At 38.0% G+C, this 22074-nt stretch overlaps 1 protein-coding gene across 6 annotated transcripts in view; it reads right to left on the bottom strand.

The window, feature by feature from the left end:
* Positions 1–1000: 1000 nt before the first annotated feature.
* Positions 1001–22074, bottom strand: part of PAPD7 (PAP associated domain containing 7) — a 61733-nt gene continuing 40659 nt past the window's right edge. For 3 of the 6 annotated variants that reach the window (XM_014941023.1, XM_014941027.1, XM_014941028.1), the window contains exons 11-13: positions 14830–14988; positions 8593–8655; positions 1001–3250 (exon numbers count right to left, since the gene is read on the bottom strand). In XM_014941023.1, coding sequence (XP_014796509.1) covers positions 3071–3250; positions 8593–8655; positions 14830–14988 — 402 coding nt within the window. In that variant the 3' untranslated portion in view covers positions 1001–3070. The remainder of the gene's footprint in view (positions 3251–8592; positions 8656–14829; positions 14989–22074) is intronic. The other 3 variants (XM_014941024.1, XM_014941025.1, XM_014941026.1) reach the window with 3 other exon arrangements.

Below are 22074 nucleotides of genomic sequence, written 5' to 3'. Positions count from 1 at the left end.
ATTTTCTGTTGCAGGTGAATTCAACTAAACAACGTGTACCGGGGCTGAATGCTAGAGTTTATTTACAAACCAACAAGAATAGAATTTTTGTTGTGGTTGATCATTTCACATTGGCATCCACTCACCCCTCTCAAAGCATCACATTTGCTAGGATCTCAACTCCCTCCCCAGCAGGGAGGGCTTGCAGCTGGGGTGTGAAGGTCAGGGAGAAAACCATGTCCCTTCGTGCTCTACAGCTACTCACCAGTGTGAGGCAGCATCTGCCAAGGTCCCTGGCCAGACCTTGGCGCTTTTCTCCGCTCATCTTCCTGGGCTCCGGGATCTTTCCTCCAGGCAGAATCTTGACTTTCTTTTCAGGCCTCCCTTCTTTCTAAGGCCACTTCCAAAATCCTTCTGGCACTACATTTACTTTTCAAAATAGTCTACATGCATAAGTACAAGGCAAAATCAGCACCTAATTGGTATCTCTGTTATATATTTCTGAATTGGAGAACTCAGGACATAACTTTGGTTTTAGAAGTTCCTTCCAAAGGCTCAATTTCTGAAATTTTGAATTTGAGTCAGTTATTGACATTTCAGAATCTTCTCAGAGGGTTAAGAGAAATGAACAGAAAAAGACAATGTATGTCCAATCCTTGAGGAGGACGAAAACCGGACAAAGATTTTGAAAGGAGGGACTAAAAAATTATATAGACAGTTAAGGTAACCCAAGGGATCAATTAGTCAGTGTCCTCTTTTAAGAACAGTGTTGGGAACTACCTCCTACTCCTTTGCTCTCTCATATTATCAAGGGATCAAATCCACAACTATGAACCCAACAGCCGTGTTCATTACTCCCTTTACCAACGTCTGCAGAGGGCGTTCACCCACCTTTGAAGCTCATCCTGAAGATGTTTAGCATGAACAATTTAAAGCAGATGTTCAAAGTGTACGTCAGCCAAGGGGATGAGGTCAAGTATTACTTCATCCATTGAATTTCCCATAAAAAGGTACAGAAGAGTGACTGTTCTCCAAAGTTTATTAAAAATCAAAGAATAGAAAACTTTACATAAAAATATGTCAATTTTAGCTTACACATAGTCGTCCACACAAAAAATTTAAACGTGATTTTTTTAAACCTGTAGCACATAACCACAGTGATAGCCAGGCCAATTTATTTGGTTCACCATGACTGAAGTGTTACATGATATCACTTTTCAAATGAATTTTGCTTTAAAATGGACTCTAGTATAAGACACCAACTAAAGCCTTTGAAGGCTCTTTAATGTAGTTATGCTCAATATTGCTAGTGTGTGAAGACTAAGCAGTACAGGCTCATGTAACAGCCCTTAGATATTATTTATGAATCAGCTCACAATTTTTAAAACTTTTTTTTTTTAAATTGTGATGAGTCTGGAGCATTAAGACAAACTTTTTGCAAACAGATATGCACTACTCTACTTTGGAATGTTGCCCTCTCTCCCCTCAAGGACCTGTTTTGTGTTTGACAGATTCAGTAATAACATGAACTACTTCTGCTCCAAAGGCATACAGCGTATTAAAAAGCTTCATGCTTGACACCCCATTTTAATATTCAGATATCAGTTTTAAAACCTTCTATATCTGTACACAGTATAGATGTCCTGTTAACAGGATTCTTCAGCTTCCTCTGCTAGTGGACTTATATAACTGATCTGTAGTTTTCTGTATAGCTTTAGAACTCTCATTTTAAAAAAAAAACGGGCAGTCAGAGGGCATGAGATGTGACCTACTCCCAGGACAACTGTGGTGCTTTAAAAACTCAGGGTTAGGCAGGATGTACATTTTTCAAAAAGTTAAAGACAGTGTTTGTCATGGCAATACACACTTGCATAGTATACCTGTATGCATCTGTAAATTAAGTGCCAGCCACTCATACTGTGTACAACACTGGGCTGTGCTCTCCTGCAATACATTAAAAGATACTTCTCGTAATGCTTAGAGCAGCTGAAGTACTTTTTATATATTTGCTCTTAACAGAACTAATGCATACTGCTATACAGATTCCTTAATGGAATCAACATATTTCCTTTCTCCACATTCCTTAAGCCGGGTACCTCTGTTTAATAATATTGTTTGAACCCAAACATTAACAGGTTACGTTACTAAAATGCATCAAAACGTGTAGCTCACAGCTTTTTAATTTCACATCAGGACTTGAACCAACCTTTTTCCCCTCCCTTTCAAAAGTCTTACTTCTGGTACTACAAACGCTGGATTTGTTGTCTAGTTAAAGGAATAAAATTAAAACTCATTGGTCAGAGCAAGACGACTGATAGAGGCCAGACAATGAGCTAAAAAACACAGGGTCAAAATGCTTTGGAGCTTAATATCTTCTTAAAACCGTAAGCCAAATCGCACTTTCATTGTGAATCAAGAAGCCTCAAATATTACCAAATGTCATGTTTGTAACACTGCTCAGACAACCTGCCAAAACTATGAACCCAACTTAGATAATGCAACCTGGGAAAGGATCTGTAAATTAAAAAAACCTCTTCCCCTTAAATATAACTTATGTGACAATATGAAATTAAATTAAAAATTCCAAGTTATTGCACAAATTATACTTCCAATATTTACAGAGAAAAAAAAATCTGAACTTTGAAACAAAAACAGGAGAGCAGCAAATTTACTTTTATGAATTCCCAACGTGATTTGCTGCAAAGAAAAAAATTCCAAGGGGCTGAAGTTTCATTCACTTCTAAAATAAAAGAAAACAGAACCCACAAAGGAACCGATGTAGCCACAGCAAAAAAAGCCACAGCATTCGTAAATGTCCTTGCAGTTCTATTGTCAGAGCTGCTTCGGCACTGTATGAACCATTGTGGGAAGGCAGAAAACAAATTTCCACATTTAATAAGGCTTCACAGATAAGCACAACTACTTCTTGAAGATGGACTGAACCACCACACAAAGAAACATGCAAAGAAGTCAGCTGCAGATATTTGGCAACACCAATAAAACGATGTGCTGGACGCTGGTCTCCATCCCACAAGTTGAGTGGCACTCACTCAGTTTGTCTGAACAGGGAAGGTCATTTTGGCATCTGCCATTATCTGCTCAGACTAATAGGCAAACTGTCTCTGTGTTTTTTTCTTCTCCACATACTACGATTGTATTGGTGGTGTCCTCGGTTACCAACTGGTTGCCTTATGCCTCCACTGCTGACGGGGCTGTAGCTGTTGCCTTGGTTATGAGTTCCTTTCATGGAAAACTTCATTCCATTGTGCTGCTAAAAAACACAAGATAAGCACTCAGTTTAGGTATACAAATAACTGAAAAAAAGCATATATTAACAGTGGTATTTCCTCAACATAGAAGTCATTCCCACAAAATGGTGCTTGAAGCAGCTGTTTTTTTCATGCTTGTCTAATTTTAGCTGTGCAAGTCCAATGGCACTAACAGCTAAAACACTAAGTGTTTTCTAAAGTAAATGTCCTGCAAATGAAATGGTGTAGATTTCAAAGCATCCTTAAAACCCTTGGATCTCAGTATGAAATACAGTCACTATGCATCACCCTTATAAAAACAGAGACCTTCCAAATTAAATACTAATGATGACAGTCGTGTCTATTTTGGAGGTTCTTAGCAAGAGCATGACTGGGTGAGATCTCAGTAAGACTTTCAGAAACATGGAGAAGCGTAAGGCTGTGATCATATGAGCCAATACATACAAAGCACAAGTCTGCTCCGCTCATAATCTCTCTCAGCTACAGGTAAACTAGCTACAGTTTTTAAGGAGCCTGCAAATCCTACTAATCTATAGGGCCACACGGCTCCTAGATCATACCTCACATCAAACCAAGGCAAAACAATTAAATCATCAAGAACATAAGCATGACGCTTTCTTTGGAGGTAATCTCCAATAACTTGGAAGAGAAACTGCCAAAAAGTTTTAGTGGCAAGCCTAAGTAAATCTACCACACCACAAACTACAACAGGCATCCCTATCACTCAATGGCATACAGTATGTTGGTTTAATGTGTGCGTGCTTAAAATAGAAATGTACTTAAAATAGCTACAAGAGTTTCAGAAGATGAAATTTAAACAGACTTCTCAAATACTTATAACTTCAATGCAAGCAACCTTTTCTGATGTCTGACAGCAATAGCTTAAAGACAGACAACTGACTGCCTTTAACAAAAGCTAATACATCATTTTGTCTACCATAAGTGCATAAACAGGAACAGCCCAAAGCTAACATTCGAGGTAACTGCTTAGATTATAAAATATATGCAGCTACTTTACTAACCTATATTTCCAAACAAGTATGGAGTAGAAAGAAATATCAGAACACCAAGCCATCATTACAATTAGGTGCACACAACCAAAACAGTTATTTTGAAGGCATAATTCACAGAATCACAGAATGATACGGGGTTGGAAGGGACCTCTGGAAACCCGTCTGCCAAAGCAGGTCCACCTAGAACAGGTTGCACAGGAACATATCCAGGCGGGTTTTGAATGTCCCCAGAGATGGACTCCACCACATCTCTGGGCAGCCTTTTCAAGTGTTCTGCCATCCTAAAAGTAAAGAAGTTCCTCCTCATGTTTAGATGGAACTTCCTATGTTCAAGTTTGTGGCCGTTACCTCTTGTCCTGTCACTGGGAACCACTGAAAAAACACTGGCCCCATACTCCAGACACCCACCCTTGAAGTATTTATAAACATTAATAAGATCTCCCTTCAGCCTTTCAGTAAGTTCCATAAGCAACATTCCACTATCAAATTATAATTAGAAGAGACAGTGAGCATACAGGAAAACCAAACAGGTGAAGACTAGTATTGAGGAATAATTAAGGTTAACTGCAAGGTGGTAGAAAACCCTTAAACTGTTTTTTATTTGTAAAGTGTGTCTTACAGCAACCTAATCAACCTTCAACATGCAACTTCTAGACTCTCAAGACAGATGTGCCAAGTGCTATCCTCAGACTACCAGTATTAAAAATCCAAGAACAAACAGGAAAAGAGAATGCAAGTTGAGCTCTCATTCTGAAGAGACACAACTGTCCAAACTTTATTTATTGACATACGTTGTTAAGCATCTACCAGAAGCTATTTATGAAAGTCAACACTGTGAAACTAAAATAAATGCAGAATAGGTTTATCTTTTGGGAAAGTGGTGCTTCATGTAAATATACCATCTTGTCACATTCTTGTGCAGCAAAATTCTTTAGTTCAGTAAGTATACATCTGAATCTCAATTATGTACGCAGACAACATCTACATTAAATGAGGTCAAAATACTAAAAGCAGTCCTTCAACAGTCAAAAAACTAAAACCAGCCAGTCATTACAGTTAGCCTCAACTATGTGCTGAAAAAAGAGACAGAGGAAAACTTTAGTTTTGCTGCTATAGAACCAGAAGACAAGTCTGAGCAACGAGCATATAAATGTCAGCAAGTCTATCCCCTTCAGCTGGAAATGTGAAAAATCTGGCAACTTCATCCTCAATTTGAGGATTCAGGAAAAAAAATACTGGGGGCAGGAAGGCAGGTCACCACAAGATCAGACAAGTGCCACAGCAAGTATGACAGTTAAGCCTATCTACCCATATACTAAAAGGAGTCACATCCCATCCCTGATTTGTTCAAAAGGCAATCAAACTTCCAAAGAATGATTAATAAGCTAACTAGAAAGTGATCTCTAGCTTGCCAAGAAGCACTTCCCGTTTCTTTAGGCCATCAACATAAAGACTGTCCAACTGTCAGAGCAGAATCTGAATCCATCTGTCTTACAACTCTCAGCTGAGAGCAGGTCCATAAGGAAGTTGACTCGGGGACCGTGTAAGTCAGCAATAATGCTTTTATATTTACTTCTTCTCAATTAAATATTGTTTGCTAGTTTGTTTAGATATTTGAGACCATAAGCTTTTAGCATCCTGCATCCTATGCAGTGGCATTTCAGAGCTAAAATAAGCATTATCTGATGATTTTTCAGTTCGTGGAGTAATTAATTTCTTTTCATTCTGATATCTGACTTCCCTATATACTGCTCATGATGACACGGACCTAGATCATATACTGCCTCATTTTCTTCTCCAGGTTAAAGTATCATTCATTCTTCACACAGAAGCAATTCCGTATGTTTGACCACTCTTTATCATCCTTCCCTGTTCTTCCTTCATACATCTTATAACTTTCTTCTGATGTAGGAGGCAAAATTGTACACACTGTTCACAATGGGGAATGTACATGGATTTTTACATTATGTTTTTATTTCTGCTCTTTATTGCTAATAATATCTGAAATTTGGTTTGACACTCAATTCTCAGTAGAAAAATCAAGAAAGCCTTATTAAAGCAGTTTTCTGCAAAACCATCAAAAATCATCAAAACAAGAAACTGTCAGCCCAGGGCCTACCATTCTCTACAAAGTTTAAAATCTCTCTCCCCATCCTCATTGCCTTGAATGGTCCTTCTGTACCCCTTTTCTCAGTTGGCCCTTAAGGAGCTTAACACAAGTAAACTTCACCACACTTCATTCATTGCCTTTCAGACATCAGGCAGCACATGGCTCAGCACAAATTCCTGCAGCACTTTATTGGCGAACTCCATGTGCTACAAAAATTTAAAGTTCTAACTAGTTAATTGTTTATAAAAGAACACACATTTTTCACTTCATTTCTTTCAGAATCTTTGGTAAAAGAAATTTACTTCAAAAGACTGTAACAAACAGCTTTCTCTTGTCCACACGCTTCTGGATATTCATGTGCCCAGGACTCCCATAATCACTGAGAAATGGCACATCTGTAAGCAGATGATGGCTGGAGTGACATCAGATAATCAAAAAAGAAAGCCCTTCATCTGTGATACTACAGATAAATCTTTGTTTTAGATGTTCTGACTTCTTCAGATCTATTTCTCTTGACAGAATAATCTCCTCTGCCATCATAGAGCTATTGATTCAACAACTGATTGATAGAACTGGTTAGGTTTGGGTTTTGGTTTTTTTGACAAGTCTGTTGAACTTGATCCTCTGCAAATAAAAGCTGCTGGATTCTGGAGGGAAAACTAAAAAATTGCATTTAAGACAAGCCATCCGGCAGTGGGTAGGGTGGAATTCTGTATCACATACCAAGTTAAAACAGTTTCCAGATATTTTAACAGAAATATAAGAAAAGGATGTTCCTGGCCTTTACCCCAAACAACAGAAATCTTGTGGAAATCGAAATACCAAGTAATTGTTTGCTAAGGAAACCAAACCTTTATTCTTAAATACTGGCAAATTGACTATACAAAACTGCTGACACTCAAAGACTGTCATTATTCAAAAAGAAAATTTATAGCCAAAACTAAGTCACACTTTGAAATAACACAAGTAACATAACAGAGCTTAAGTCTAAACATAAACAGGGTTTCTGAATTCTGTTGATGTTTGGGTTTTTTGCCTGTTAGCACCTCTTAAGTAAGGAAGAAAAAAAAAAGCAGAGAAACATTAGAAATGAAAATGAAGTATCAGTACTCTAAAAGAAATGAGATAATACATACGGTGCTCAAAAGCTGGTAAGAACCTACAGAGCTAAAGAAAAGGTTTAAAAGGCATAAAGCAGTTTAGAAAGAACACATATTTACTATTTTGTTGTTAAAACTACAGTATTAATGCCCATGATTCAATCTAGTCTGTAGATGACCGAAACTGTAATCAAACTTGTACACCTCAAAATCATTCCATGTGAAATATTACAGAGTAGTACTCAGAATAACTTTAATGTACCATTAACATTTTAAGTATCCTCTTGGATAACTTAATATACATCCTCAAAATATTTCACAAAGTTCTTTTCAATTTATCACCATATTTCCCAAATTCCATATATCACCAAATTCCCTATTTCAGGTTTATAGCAAAAAAAAAAAGTTATAAAGAACTCCTTTTCAAAGGATTTATGTTCACTTTCCCACTTTCTGAGTATAATAACATCGGGAAATACATTAAACCTGCATCTTGCATGTAAGTAAAATTTAACTTCTTGTTCTCTATGACATAAATTCACTGTTTTGTAGAGAAATATGGGAAACAATCAAAGCAACATTTTAGTCATTCCTGCACAAGCAATGGTTCAACCTGGCCTCAATACTTCAAATTAGCTAAGAGGATTCTACAAGATATTTGCACCTGCTAACTGGGCATATTTTTGACCTGCTAATATTTATAAGTGGTTTAGATTTCTAAGCTGAAGTATAGTAAAACCAAAATAAGTTTTTACTCAAGTTGTATAGAACTGGCGATCTGGGGAAATAAGGCCCGAAACATTACAAATATCAAAGACTCTTCCCTTCCTTTTGGGCCCCTTGTTTGGATCTACCAGCTACTTTCAGCTACAACTGGCACAATCTTGAGTCCTGAATAGATTTTATAAGGTGAGCCAAAACTCATTTCTGCTCCTATTAAAATCAAAAAACAGCAACCATGCAACCAGTTATGAGTGCAGCAAAGAAAAGAAAAATCAACATAGAGACTAGAAAGAGCTCAAAAGCAATAAGAGTTTTAGATGTTTCTCATCTACTAACACTAGAGAACTGAAAGACCCAAAGCAACCAGGGAGCAGGTATATCACTCCTTCATATCTTACCTTACTTTCTGCAGTAGCTCTGCCAGTAGCCTGTAACAAAGGGAAGTTTTTGGTTCTCTTCACCTTTAACAACAGGTTAGGCAACCATTAGACTCATCCGTTCAAAAATAAACTAGTATTTGAGAGATCAGAGAGCCTAGTCCCCAGAATGAGTAACTGACAGTAGACTACCATCAATCTGAGCATATTTTGAACTACCTTATGGTAAAGAGAGCCAAATCTGACACACAAAATAAGTACCCTTGTTGATCTTGTCATCGATCAAGTTTCAAAAATGAGGGGCAAGAGTCAAAACAACACTACCAGAAGACAGAACTCATACTGAAACTCTGCTACTGTTGTGACATGGGCCATGAAGTGTTATCTGCGTACTTGTCATTAAGGAGAACAAGAGATAATAGCTTCTCTAGCATAAAGCTGACAATTTTAGACCTTAAAGAGAAATCTTACCCCACTGAGATTTCTCACCTTCCTATTTGGAACAAAAAAAGTGTTATTACAGTGAGCAGACCCAAAACATTTTCCAAATGATGAGCTGATATCAATATAGTGCATGTGAAAAATCAGTAGAGGAAATGCATATGTGAGTATTCAAATCATTCTCAGGGAACAACAATCTGATTACAGTCACATTGGAAGATAAAGGTATTACGCAAACAAAAAAAAAACCAGGTGTAACTGCTACATTTCCATAAATAAACTCGCCATAAATAAAAGATAGACTTATGTTCCTAGAAAATTCTATTTAGATTGTGTGTCAAAAAGCATTCATGAAACAACCATCAAGGTGGCCAGAGACTTTCATACAGTCATATAAACATCTAGGCTGGATGCTTTTATATGGAGACCTTCGGAGGTCTCCATAGAAGGACCTCTGGGGACCTTCTGTTGTAAGCAGTCAGATCTGGTTATCTAGGGTCTAGTCAAGCTGAGTTCAGTTTCCATACACAGAAGGTTATCACCACATAAAGACTGTCCATACAAATATATGACAATCTAAGATGAAAAATAACTTGAGTACTGCTTTCAGCTGAATAGCCTCCAAAACTCAGATTAGTTTTCTTTTCTCCAGTCATAAATCATCATCTTTTCCTAATTTTAGATGTATTAAATCAAAACAAAACAGTGCTCTGTCATACACAGAAGATGGGAGTCTGACATTTAGAATCGAAACTGTTTCTGAAGTTAACACTAGTGTCCTTCTTCCTTTGCCTAAGAAAATGCATGGACACCAAAAAAGTATTCCACCCTAAATGAGAGCACTCTAAATAAAACATAAGTAAAATGCCATTTGTTGACTGAAGAAACCTTCAGCACCTAAGCAGCTTAATAATGTCACTGAAGAAACAAATCAGGTCACTTGATTGAAGTTAACATACTTGAAACTCTGAAGAATCACACTATACACTAAGGAAATTTAGCACATTTGTACATCTGAGTAGTTAATGACACCTGCATTCTCAGAAATATTTGGTAAAGCGGACTAGAGTTCAGTCTTGACGTGTTAAAATGTATCTTTACAAATGTATCTTTCATGGAAGTGAACTACACATCACTGCTTGCACTCACGTAAAAAATACATTTTTCACTCAAGCCCCTGACCCATGTTATTTTAGTTGCCAATGCTACTAACTTTTGAGGAATCATTCCAGCCATACTAACAGCATCAGCATGACCAGTGAGACTAAGCAACACCATTAACAATGGTTCTGGGTAAGAGTAAACTGAAACAAAGCATTTCAGCCATTGAAGTGCCTGTAAAGCAATATAAACAAGCAGTTTATAAGTTTAAGTGTCTGGCCTAATATGGCCAAACACAGAAGAATCTGAAAAACAAACTACTTCTACAAGTTTCTCTAAGAGTTATTTAGACTGTGGTATTTCAGTGCTGACATTAAGGTGTCATTTACCAGCTGTCTTCTGTGCACCACAACTGAGCCAGTGAATGCTGCTATGAAATTTTCAATTAACATACTCATGATCAGACATCACTCATCTAAAGGGTCTTCAGTGAAGGTTTCCTTTGACACATAGGAAGCCAGCACAGCAGAAGGACTGGTACTTACTGGCTTTAGATACTTTTGACTCAAAAGAACAGCCTTTGAGGGGAAAAAAAACAACCAAACACACAAACAAGAAACCCCACAAAGTAAGAGTTCTTCTGACCTAAGCAACATGAAGTTTCTTCGGTCTTCACTGGTGACGAAGTGACCAGCAATCCAAGGAAGAACGAACTGAACTCATTTCAAACTCGGAATAACAAGGAAAGTAGTCCTTTCTTCTCCATGGGAAGTCACCAAACAATTTCTGCCCCCTCCATTCATCTGGACAGCATGCCAATATCTGTTTTTCTGCTTATTTCAGTGGGCAGCACTGATTCATAAACTGTTCTGATCTCCCAAGTGAAATTTCAAACTGCTTGTCAGCAAAGCAGAAGAATAATTACCTTGGAAAAATGATGATGATGATCCAAAAAAGCACAGACCTGTATCAGGAGCGTAATTAGTCCCTGAACTATCTGGAAATGCTCCAATTAATTATACAGTATGTAAATAGAATTTATAATCACACCAAAGCTGTTTAAAAAAAGAAGTATTAGGAAGTTCTAATGCAGAGAATTTGCCTAGAAGGCTGCAAGTTGTTGAAAATACAGTTAGTGCTCTTGACATTGGCACCTCCTGCTTTTGTGGGTAATACTGGACACCAAGGTACAGCTTCCAAGCTGCTCTGAGACACAGAGAGTTGCCAGGGAAAAGGCTGAACACAACATGCAGACAGATAAATCCCTTTCAAAGACTTTTTGAAAATGAAAGAACACTTGCTGTTAAGAAAAAGGCTTGCACATGTTCAAGTCTCTCAGGGTAAGAGTCCTCTGAGCTAGTAAAATGTGCACATAATAGTTATAAACTAGCATGATCTTAAGTTATATTAACTGCAAAAAGAAAGCCATCTACCTAATTAGTTCAGTCATGGTCCAGAAAGTCGCAAATTAGAAGGAGTAGAATGACTTCATTTCTGGGTAGAATGACTTCATTTCCCACTTCTGGCTTGGTCATAATCCTTATCAAAAGCAAATGTTTCTACCTAACAATACATAAGCTTTTGGTAAATTCAATGCAGTAAAAGCATCAACCCATTTCTGAACTGTAGATAGCAAGAAATTCCTCTGATTTAAAGTGAATCCCAAAGGCACATCTTTGTCAAGCTAAAGCCACAGAAAAATTACCCATGTTAAAGATAAAGTACTGCACAAACTACTAAGAGAACAGTTAACAAGTATTGGAAAGGACAGCCAAGTAGCAGAAAGCCAGAAAAACTGCTACAAAGCAGTTGGTTTTACAAGATTCAAAATTCCATCAGAGATCCAAAATTCATGCAAAACATTGCCTTTTCACAACTGAGCCCAAAACTCTGGCTGCCAACTTGTTTTGTACTAACAACTGCATGCCACAGAGCTGGAATCTTTTTTTGTGTAATTTTGATGAAGTTAAACTCCAGGGTACCTCTTCAGAAAAGAAAAAGTTGTTAAGGAAAAACTAGAGTAAGCTTGCATTTTAGATAAAGTTTAGCTTAAAACAGCTCTCCAGTTTTATTTTAAGCTGCAAAAGTTTCAGACTGTACACTAGCATGTGAATATTCAATTGCAGACACTAAAATAGCAATATATTCTATTAGCTTTTCACTAATAGAAAACATTTCCTGTGCAGATAAGCTGGTTTTGCCTAGGTAAGATTCAGCAGCAGGGGAGGACAGTTAAAGGTGGGGAAGAATTTGTGTAATGAGATTAAAACAAAAGGCACACCTCAAGGGACAAGTGGGGCTTGGCAGATGGCTGAGGATTGCAGAGGTAGCTGGGAAGGGCATGTGATGACAGCTTTCAAAGATGGTCCCCCATCTGTGTTAACCTGCCTGCAAGGAAACAGTGGAACACCTGTGGTACGCAAAGGGAAAGCAGCCTGGTCTAAATGAAAAAGGGTGAAAAATATTTCAGTGAAGTGCCTAAAACAAGCACTTTTGTTGTACTGCAGAATTTGAGCATCAAGCTGTAACTTTCCCTAACTCAATGCTGACGTTACTGTCCAGATGAAAATTCTTCATTATTCAAAGTTTCAATGTTTAAAGCATCATCTGATTATTTTTTTTTATTCTGTAGTAAGTGGCAGTTACCATCTTTAGACGTATAAAATCAACTCACAGGCTAAATGAAAAGTATTCTCTGACATACGAGCCTCAAAGTGTTTTGATCAGCAGCACAAAGTCCAGCTGGAGGTCAGCAGCTAGTGTTATACCCTATATACTAGGGTCAATACTAGTTAACACCTCCACTAATGACCTGGATTATGGGAGACCCTCAGCAAGGTTGCAGATTATACAAAATTGGAAGGAGTGGCTGATACATAAGATGGTTGTGCTGCCATAAAGAGAGACCTCATCAGGCTGGAAAAATGGGCTGACAAGAATCCCATGAAGTCTGCAAAAGGGAAATGCTAAACTCCCCCCTTGGGAAGGAACAATCCCACACACCAGTACATACTGGGCACTGATCAGATGGAAAGCAGCATAAAATGACCAGGGATTCCTGGTGGACAAATGGAACATGAGCCAGCAACATGCCCTTGCATTAAGGAAGGCCAAGAGCATCCTAGGCTACATTAGGAAGAGTATCTCTAGCAGACCAAGGGAAGTGATCATCTCCCTTCTACTCAGCACTGGTGAGGCCACGCATGGAGTCTGGAATCAGGTCCGGGTCCCCAGTAACAGAAAGACATGGACATACAGGAGTGAGTTCAATACAGGTCCATGAAGATAAATAAGGAACTGAAGCATTTGTCATACAATAAAATTATGACAGAACTCAGACTACTTAATCTCAATAAGAGAAAGCCCAGAAAGGATCCTATTGATGGGTCTAACTAATGACAGGGTGGAAAGAAGATGAAGCCAGACTCTTCTCATTGGTGCCCAGTAAAAGGACAAGAAGTAAAAGGAATAAGCTGAAATACAGAAAACACAATTTAAGAAAACAACCTTTTTTACTGGAACAAGTTGCCCAGAGTCGTAGTGGAGTCTCCATCCTTGGAGACACTCAAACCCTGACAGGACAAAGCCTTGAGCAATCTACTGTAGCTGAACCTGTCTTGGACAGGAGGGTTGGACTAGGTGACTTCCAGAGGCCCCCTCCAACCTCAACTATTCTGTGATTCTGCAAAATGCTTGAACAATCTCAAAGCAGAAACTGACGCAAATACATCTTGCATCATGCCCAAAGTACCAAGGAAGTGCTGAATCAAACAAGACAAGGTTATTAAATTAAAAAATATCCTGGCCCTAGACTCTGAAGACTGTTACAGAAGGATGAAAACATTGTAAGAACTTGACCAAAACGAGGTATCAAAGAAACCAGCTCATTATTTTGTTATCACAGGCAACCTACAATCCACACGTGCACTAAAGCTCATGTGAGGCAGCTCTTTGAGTAACAGTTTTAATAATCAAGAATGAAGAATATTTACCTACAGATAGATGCACTGAGGTTGTAATAAAAACTGAGCATTTTTATTCCCCTTATACTAGAACAGATACATTAGCTAAAACACTTCAGGTTAGTTGAGTAACATACAGTCTCCCTGCATATTCACCTACCAGCACATTTAAGCACACATTTAATATTTTGGTAAGAACTATTGACACATGCCCAGAATTAATTTTCTGTTCTCCATCTTTAAAATGTGCTACAGAAAGTTACAAGTGTAGTCAGATCTGTTCTAATAATTCAAAATCAAGACAACTAAACGAGCTGAGACAGGAGGGTACTATTTCTTAAAAACTAGCTTACAGATGCACCACCTACATGAAGTTTCTACTTTAAGAACAGGAAGTTAAATAGCCTAAAGATCTGCAAATATCCCCCTGGTTAGGCACCAGGAGTCTCAAATACAACTTAAGGAGTCAAACACCTGATACCCTCCCTTCAACTGACTCCTAGGTGTCAATGTGCTGTGGAAGGGCTCTTATTTTCAGAGATGCATCTCAATCAGCAAACCCTTTCCCCCCCATTCTTCTCCCCACACTTCTGACACAGCAGATAAATATTTTTATGATTACATGAAGTTTAGCACATGCTATATGAAGCTTATCTTCAGAGGTTTTTTAGACTGACAGCACAGCGCAAATGACCTACACTTCCGATTTGATCACTTTCTCATGAAAGAGTTGCTCCATTCAGTTGGCTCATACCTGATTACTGGCGGCCATTATCAAGGTTCTCGTAGGCGTAGATTGGGGTTTACCACTTGGCATAGGCAATGCTGGTGGTAAACTGGCCATAAGCTGAGTCGGTGCTTGCAGACTGAACTGGTAAACATTAGGAGCTGTGCAAGGTGGTGTATCAGAATCCTTTTGGCAGAGAAAAAGGGGAAAAGAAAAGCAACTTTACAGAAAGTACAGTATATACAGGCTATGCATGTGAAAATGCACCCAAATATCAACTTGTGAATACTGTAAAATTTAATTATTTTTTTTCAATAGTAAAAAAAATAAAACACAAGCCATCACGTTTATTTTATATATTGAGCAAAAGCTTAATTGAACCTGCACCAAGGAGATAACGTCAATTGGTCTATCACAGGTCAGTTCCAGTCAGCACAACCTAAAGCCAAACTTGTATCTCTACTAAATTCGAATTAAAAGATGGGAACTACGGTTGGGGGGAAAAAAATGGAACAAGAACAGCGACACTGTAAGTGATACATGGGCTAGAATTTTAGGTGCCATGACAGAATCAGTCCTCTGAACTGCGTTCTGGGTTGTACTTATCTGTATAGCAAAGTTACTCACTGTAATTGTTATAGTCTTGTCCCATTCTACCCAACAGCAAAGTTACAGTTCCACCTACCAAGAAACAAGGAGACAGTCTGCCAGTCAGGACTAGTATATGTGCACCAGTCATCTGTTTCACTGACAGGAGTACTGCTCCCCTCGCTTTCCATCAGAAATCTGCTGCTTTTTTACCTCACCCTTAACTCCAAAGTAATCTGAACTCCCAAACAATGGGAAAAAAACTATTCTTCATCCCAAACAACTAGTGTTTTTTCCATTCCCATCTATTTGGCTGAAAGTATAGCAAGAGATGGGGATTGGCCAATTAGTAGTTTAGGAGTTACAAAATTAAAAGACAGTGTTGGCTCAGAGCATCAAGGATCTTTACTGTTAGAGTAATTAATGAAATATTCTATTGCTCTTTCTCTAAAGATGACTAAAGGCCTGGAAACAAAAACTCTTTACTTAAACCAAGCAAACTTTAAATAAACTTCCAGCACTACAACTTGCCCTCACGTGACCTTGCTTTCCAAATTGGATTCTTCAGTTAGGAAGAATCCTTAAAAAAACATTTTCAAGAACAGAAACAAGGACATATTTTAAAGCTTTTCTTGGGGAAAGGTGAGGGTCATTTGAGAGAGACTGACAGTTGTGAATACTGAGAAACATAAGCAATGAATGAAAGCAAAACTTGCATCCCGGCTGAAGTGAATACCACAGTAGAAACAGCCCTCAATAAAACTGTCAGCTATTATAACAATCACTCCTTTATTGGTCCATATGAAACTGTGTTTACTAAAAAATAAGTTCTAGACAGAAAGGAGCTGCTCTCTTACTAGTTCAACTAGTGGTAACAGTTACAGCATGCCTTTGTGAAGCAGTTTCAGATACTTGCATCGTGAATTCACCAGAGACAGACCATACTCCTAACAAGAACCTGTGCAGAAATTTAAGTCTTATTTATGAGATCAGATATTTACCGTTTAATAAGTATGTTCACAGTGGGCAACCACATGCTGCAGCAGTGATCAAAAAATTAAGCTTAGTTGTATGCACACACAAAGCCAACTGCCTGGATGACGTGGCATTTTTCTCCTTTGCCCAATCCTACATTAGCCAAGGGAACAGGTTAAGGTCTCTACAAAGATGAAGCTGATACATTCTTAACTAAGTCTCTTCTAAGTAGGTGGTAGAGTCAGGTACAGGGGCAAGAATTTGGATTTCTAAGCTGAAGTTTCTTTAGATGCTATTGGTCATGGTATTATAAAAAGCTTATAAAAAGAGGGAAAAATAAAGAGGGGACAGTCATGTTTGAACAGACAACTTCTGAGCACACTCACAAGTAACCATGAGCAGGCAGATGGGAGGGAAAAGGAGATCTTACTGTCTATCCAAACCAATGTGTTTATCTTCTGTGATACAACCTTCACAAATTCGACCAAAGAATACTTTTGGTCTCTCCACTCAAAGAATCTCCCCTTTTTCTTCTGCTTAGATACAGTTAGAACCCCAAAGATTCACATACCAAACCTAGACAGGATAATTCCCATTTATAAGACTTCTAAAGGGTTTTGTGCAACAAAAAGTTAACTCCAGTATGGAAGCAGCAGCAGACGGAAGAGAAAAAGGAGTCATATGGTTTAACTGAGACTTGCTAAATTTCAGCACGAGGAAGCTTGTGTTTCTTTATTTTCATTTTGTAATATGATTGTTCTTCTGTCTCAGTGTTATTTACTGATACAGGTCTCATAAGAGTAGACTGTATCCTTCTTCTGAGGCAATTCTGCATTGCTTACAGGACCACTGTACGGAGTCTATACACTGACTTCTCACCAGCACCAAACTCCTGTTGTGAAGGAGAGTATCACCTTTCTTCCTCAAACTGAAAGGTTAACCTCAGCGATCAGAAAGCTCAGGCTAATGTGAACAAAACTGATTTTCCACAAGCACTGCCTACACTGAGGGATTAAGTCTTACTCGGTCTTCTAGACAGCATTCTCAAGTGTAATGTGCAAACTTGAAGCATTACAGAAGCTCAGAAGACCTACAAGTAAGAAAATGCATACAGGTAAATACCCTGACACTTTAGGTCCCTGTCTGGAAGACAAAAGCTCTGACCCTTACTGGGATAAGGGCTACAAAGGTCACATTGTAAAAAGATAAATGTAAAATAAAGGGGTAAGGTCCCTCAATTGATTTCAGCAATAATTTAGAGATAAAGCTACAATGACTGCACCAAGAGTCAAGGTAAGTTCCTGATACCTTGAATACTACTACTATGAATGCCAGAGTCCCTCATCCTGCAAGGAAAATGTTTTCTAAAGAGATGCTTTTGGAAACAAAAAGAGACTGCCAGATGCAGTCTGGGAAGTTTCTATTTTAAAACATACTCATACTCTTTAAACCAGTTTCAACTTCCTGCATAAGAACTTAGTACCTAAACGGACAAATTCTACTATTCATAGCCTTGATTACTGAAGACTTTTTAATTTGTCTTAATGTTGGAAAGTATGGAAGAGACCTAGAAACTCAAGTATTACTGATGGACTCTCATCTAACTCCAAATTTTGCTTTAGAAATGGGATCCCCTGACTTTGTCCAGTCAGAAACAGTGAAATACTGCAGTCATATGAAAAATGAAGATCTGAAGCAATCTTACAATCCAAACTTCTGTTTCTAACATCAGAAGAGAACAAAAGATCCTTTACTGCTCTGCAAAATGCACCTCCCATTATAATAAGTCCCACAACTTCATCAGCAAGAGAATATTTACTTGCCAGAAGCTCCTTATTAACTACATCTGGCTGTAAGAGCTTATTTCAATTCCATTAATAACTCCAGGCTTAAGATACAAGGTAAACTGTACTGGTGCATTTATCCATCAAGACAATAGTTGAGTTTCCAATAATTTAATGAGTACTCAACTATACTCACAACTTCCTTTCCATGATTCTAAATGCATGAAAAACTGGCAACACCTTCTTTGCTTCATGATGTAGTGAGTTGAGAAGTTTCAGCTGACTGACAATAGCTATCATTTTAGAGCTTTCAGTTTCCAAGACAATATTTTTTTTAAAAAGCTGGAGTGGCCTAAGAAGATTAATTCATGATCCCAGTCCATTTAAGTTTTGGCCCAGTGGTAGAAGAGTTTAACTATCTTAGAAATCAGTATTCAGAAATCAAAACTTAAACGACAGAATGCAAGATTCCTGCTAACGTGACAGATTTGGGTTCTTACACTCCCCCTACCTGCCAAGAATTAACTACAGAGGTCTTGGCAATAAGGTTCTTACTGTTTCTATTCTCCAATCTTCTCCCGCTAATTGAACTTTTTACTTTTTCCTCTTTCCCACAACATTCAGGAGCTGGAAGCTGTGAGAAAACAATGACCTCTTCAGTAAAAATTGTGGTCGATCTCTGAAAGCAAAGAACTGAAAACAGTGAGAAAATTGGTGTTTATATTTAACATTTTAAACCATACAGACTTTTTTCCTGTGCTCCTTTCTTACAATTAAAGTTATTTAACAGGTAACTGCTGCCAGTCTTACTCCTTTTGCCTCTTTTCCCATTCTGTCCTTCTTCATTACACCTGCATTAGGATTTGGCATTATTATGAGCCAATTCACAGAGGCAAACCACAGAAACAGTAATCCACTGTTTACTATCTTCATCTTCTGAATCAGCTCACCACAGGATCAGCTGAACACCAGTACAGAAAAACAGGAGTAGCTAGTAAACAGAAACATCCCTAGCAATAACACCCAACTACTGGATCGGCTTAGTAAAACCGTACAGCCACACTCCTCAGAACATAAAGCAACACTGGAAAACTTCTGATATTTTGTAATTTGGGGCAATGTGCCAGAACTTCTAGGCATGCTCTTGCTTGAATGGTTTTAGCCTCAGCATACTTAACTCTGCTTGATAAAGCAACACGCTTCCAAGGTGATTTCGTGGATTACACCCCTCTATCTCCTTTCTTCCACATCAGCTTGTGCCATTTCCCTTTTTGGTAGGTGGAACCATAACTTAAACTATGGTGTAAATAAAATAGAATTGAGATGAACAACATTTCTACTTCTGTGGGAGGTCACGGGGTAGAGAATTTGCATCAATATGGTTGCAACATCTCTATGTGCCAGCCTATAAACAATACAAAACAGTCTTGAATAAGATGCAATTGGTTGATTTTTCTGCCTTTAGGTCAGCTGCATTACAAAAGGAAAATGTCTTGGTCATTGTGCTTGCAGGAGGGGAAAAGTGGAAGAAGATATATAGAATACACAAGCAAACTGAAAAATATGTATCCTCCAAAAGCACTAGTGTTTGTTTTACAGAAAGAAAACTAAAGTGTAATCTAATTAGTATCTACCAAGATTAAACACAAGCACAGTACACTCCTTTAACCTCATTATATCCTGCGTGCCTAGCTATAGGCTTATTCCATGTTTTATCAATACTCACTGCATTTCAGATAAGCTATCTTCAATAAAAAAAGGTCCCAGAAATGTGTCATTTCAAATTTCCTTTGTTATCTCTAATAGTTTCATTTCATAGGCTTTCAATTGGACTGTATTGTTAAGAGTACAGTAATATCTCAAGTTAGCTTTTTTTTTTAAGTTAAGCACTGAATTATAGGACTAGTTATGCAAGCTGAATACATACCATACTGGCATATAAATATTGAATTTTGGTTTCCTTTGATCCTAAAAAAGGCTTAGATATCTTTTTTTTTTTTTCAGGGGAGGGAAAGTTAAGATATAGCAAGAACATGACTAGCATTTGGCATCAGAAAGTAGTCCGAATTTGACTTTTACAAAATTTTCTGCTTCTCCTTACTTCACTGACATCACAACGGCAAAATCCACTTTTACTTGCTGACTTATACATTCCTTCTCTATGCTTTGCTGCTTAGAGTAACTTGTTATTAAATAAAATTACTTTATAATTGTGTTCAAAATTGTGCCTCCTGCAGCTTTGCAGAAATTTCTTCTTCAAGTGGATATAGATAAAAGACTGCTTACGCAACTGAGAAAGAAGAACTGAAGGAGAGCATAAGACAGTATAAAACAGGACATTGGTCAGAGACGAGGGTTAAAAAATCCAGAAACAAATGTGACACTATACGGTGAAAGAGAAAACTAGGCAAAAGCAGCACTGTAAAAATGTTCCCCTCTGGTCCACAGAAACTGTCAGTAATTTGCACAGCAAGAATAGGAGAAAAGAGTTTTAAAGGATATGGAGCTTCAACTCTTAAATGTCCCAAATCAAATGTCAATCAAATGCTTTTCCCTGGTAACATCAGGTTGTCTGTGTCTGCACGCTCAGGGTTGCCCACTGCTTTCTTTGGAGACAAGTTGATTGCAAGTCAGCACTTATATTTTTCTTTAAAGACTAAAGATTAAAAGGCATACTTTTTAGAGTGCCTGTCTCTACTTTTTCAGGAAGAGGAAAAGAGTAAGAAAGAATCTGCAGTCTTCTGCAAGAAGATGATCAACCGTCCATACACATAGTTGAACTGTTACTTTGGTTAGGACATGAGAATATTCAGCCATGTAGGAAGAAGGGAGAAAATCTGTGCAGTGCTTGCTCTCAGACTAAGAATTTTGTTGGGCCACCCTCTTCTGCACCCTCTCCTATACACACACTTTCAATTGGAACTCTACAAATTAATCACAGTCATTAAGACGGGTTTAACAGGTCCTACAAGAGCTGTTACAGTAACTATTCTGAAGCGTCCTACTTCAGAAGTATCTCTACTGCAGATAAGCACATGCCTTACACCTGCAAATTTTATTGCTTTAAAAGAAAGCAACATTTACCAAGACAAGATGAATCATGTCCTCTGCTGTGAATAGGCAAGTACAACAGTTCCTGCTATTAATCTGAAATTCACAGTCTTTGACTAATAGGAAGGAAGGGGAGATGGTGATAACTTCATTAAGTATGTTGAGTTCAAGCCCTAAGGCACGATTACTGCCAAGTCAGTAGCAGTTCCAAAGTCAGTGTGGATCTTGTATGCGTTCAGCAGAATGATGGCAATAATGAGTATTAGTCTTATCAGTCATATTTATATCTACTCTCACAATGTATGCATCTGATCAAAGTAATGAATACTTAATACCTGCAGACAGTTAAAAGACACGTTTTATTAAACACTTAAGGTACTCCTCGGCATATCCCCTACCTGATGGGGGAAGAACATTGGCAGATCAAGCATAGGTATTCTGATGAAAGGTTGTTAAAACCCTGAACAGCAATGGCTATGGCTAAAATGTCAAGAAGAGTCTGAAAGAACTTACCGTAAATGCTAAAAAGTTAAATAGAGGCAAGGGTTGTGTTCTTCCCCAAACTAGACTACACAGGTACCTGGTTCACTGAAAGTCCAACTACCTTGACATGACTGCATGGTCTAGACAACTCTTCACAAAATAATCTTGTCATACAAACCCAAAGAACATTATGATCAGAAACACTGAGATAAGATATATGAAATGTCTTAGATCCAAACTTCTAAGAGACAACTTTGAGCTTGTGTGCTGGACTGGATATGAGATTATATATCCATTAGGTAACAGAAAAGAGCTTTAAAGTTTTCCTATTGAGCCATTACTTTTGTTACTGATATGCAGGTTATCACTGTCACATAAAATGCTACGCTTT

This window comes from Calidris pugnax, unplaced genomic scaffold (genome assembly GCF_001431845.1).
Source record: "Calidris pugnax isolate Ruff unplaced genomic scaffold, ASM143184v1 scaffold8, whole genome shotgun sequence".
Lineage (NCBI taxonomy): Eukaryota > Metazoa > Chordata > Aves > Charadriiformes > Scolopacidae > Calidris > Calidris pugnax.
Note: the sequence above shows the minus strand (reverse complement) of the source record. Positions and strands in the feature narration are given on the sequence as shown.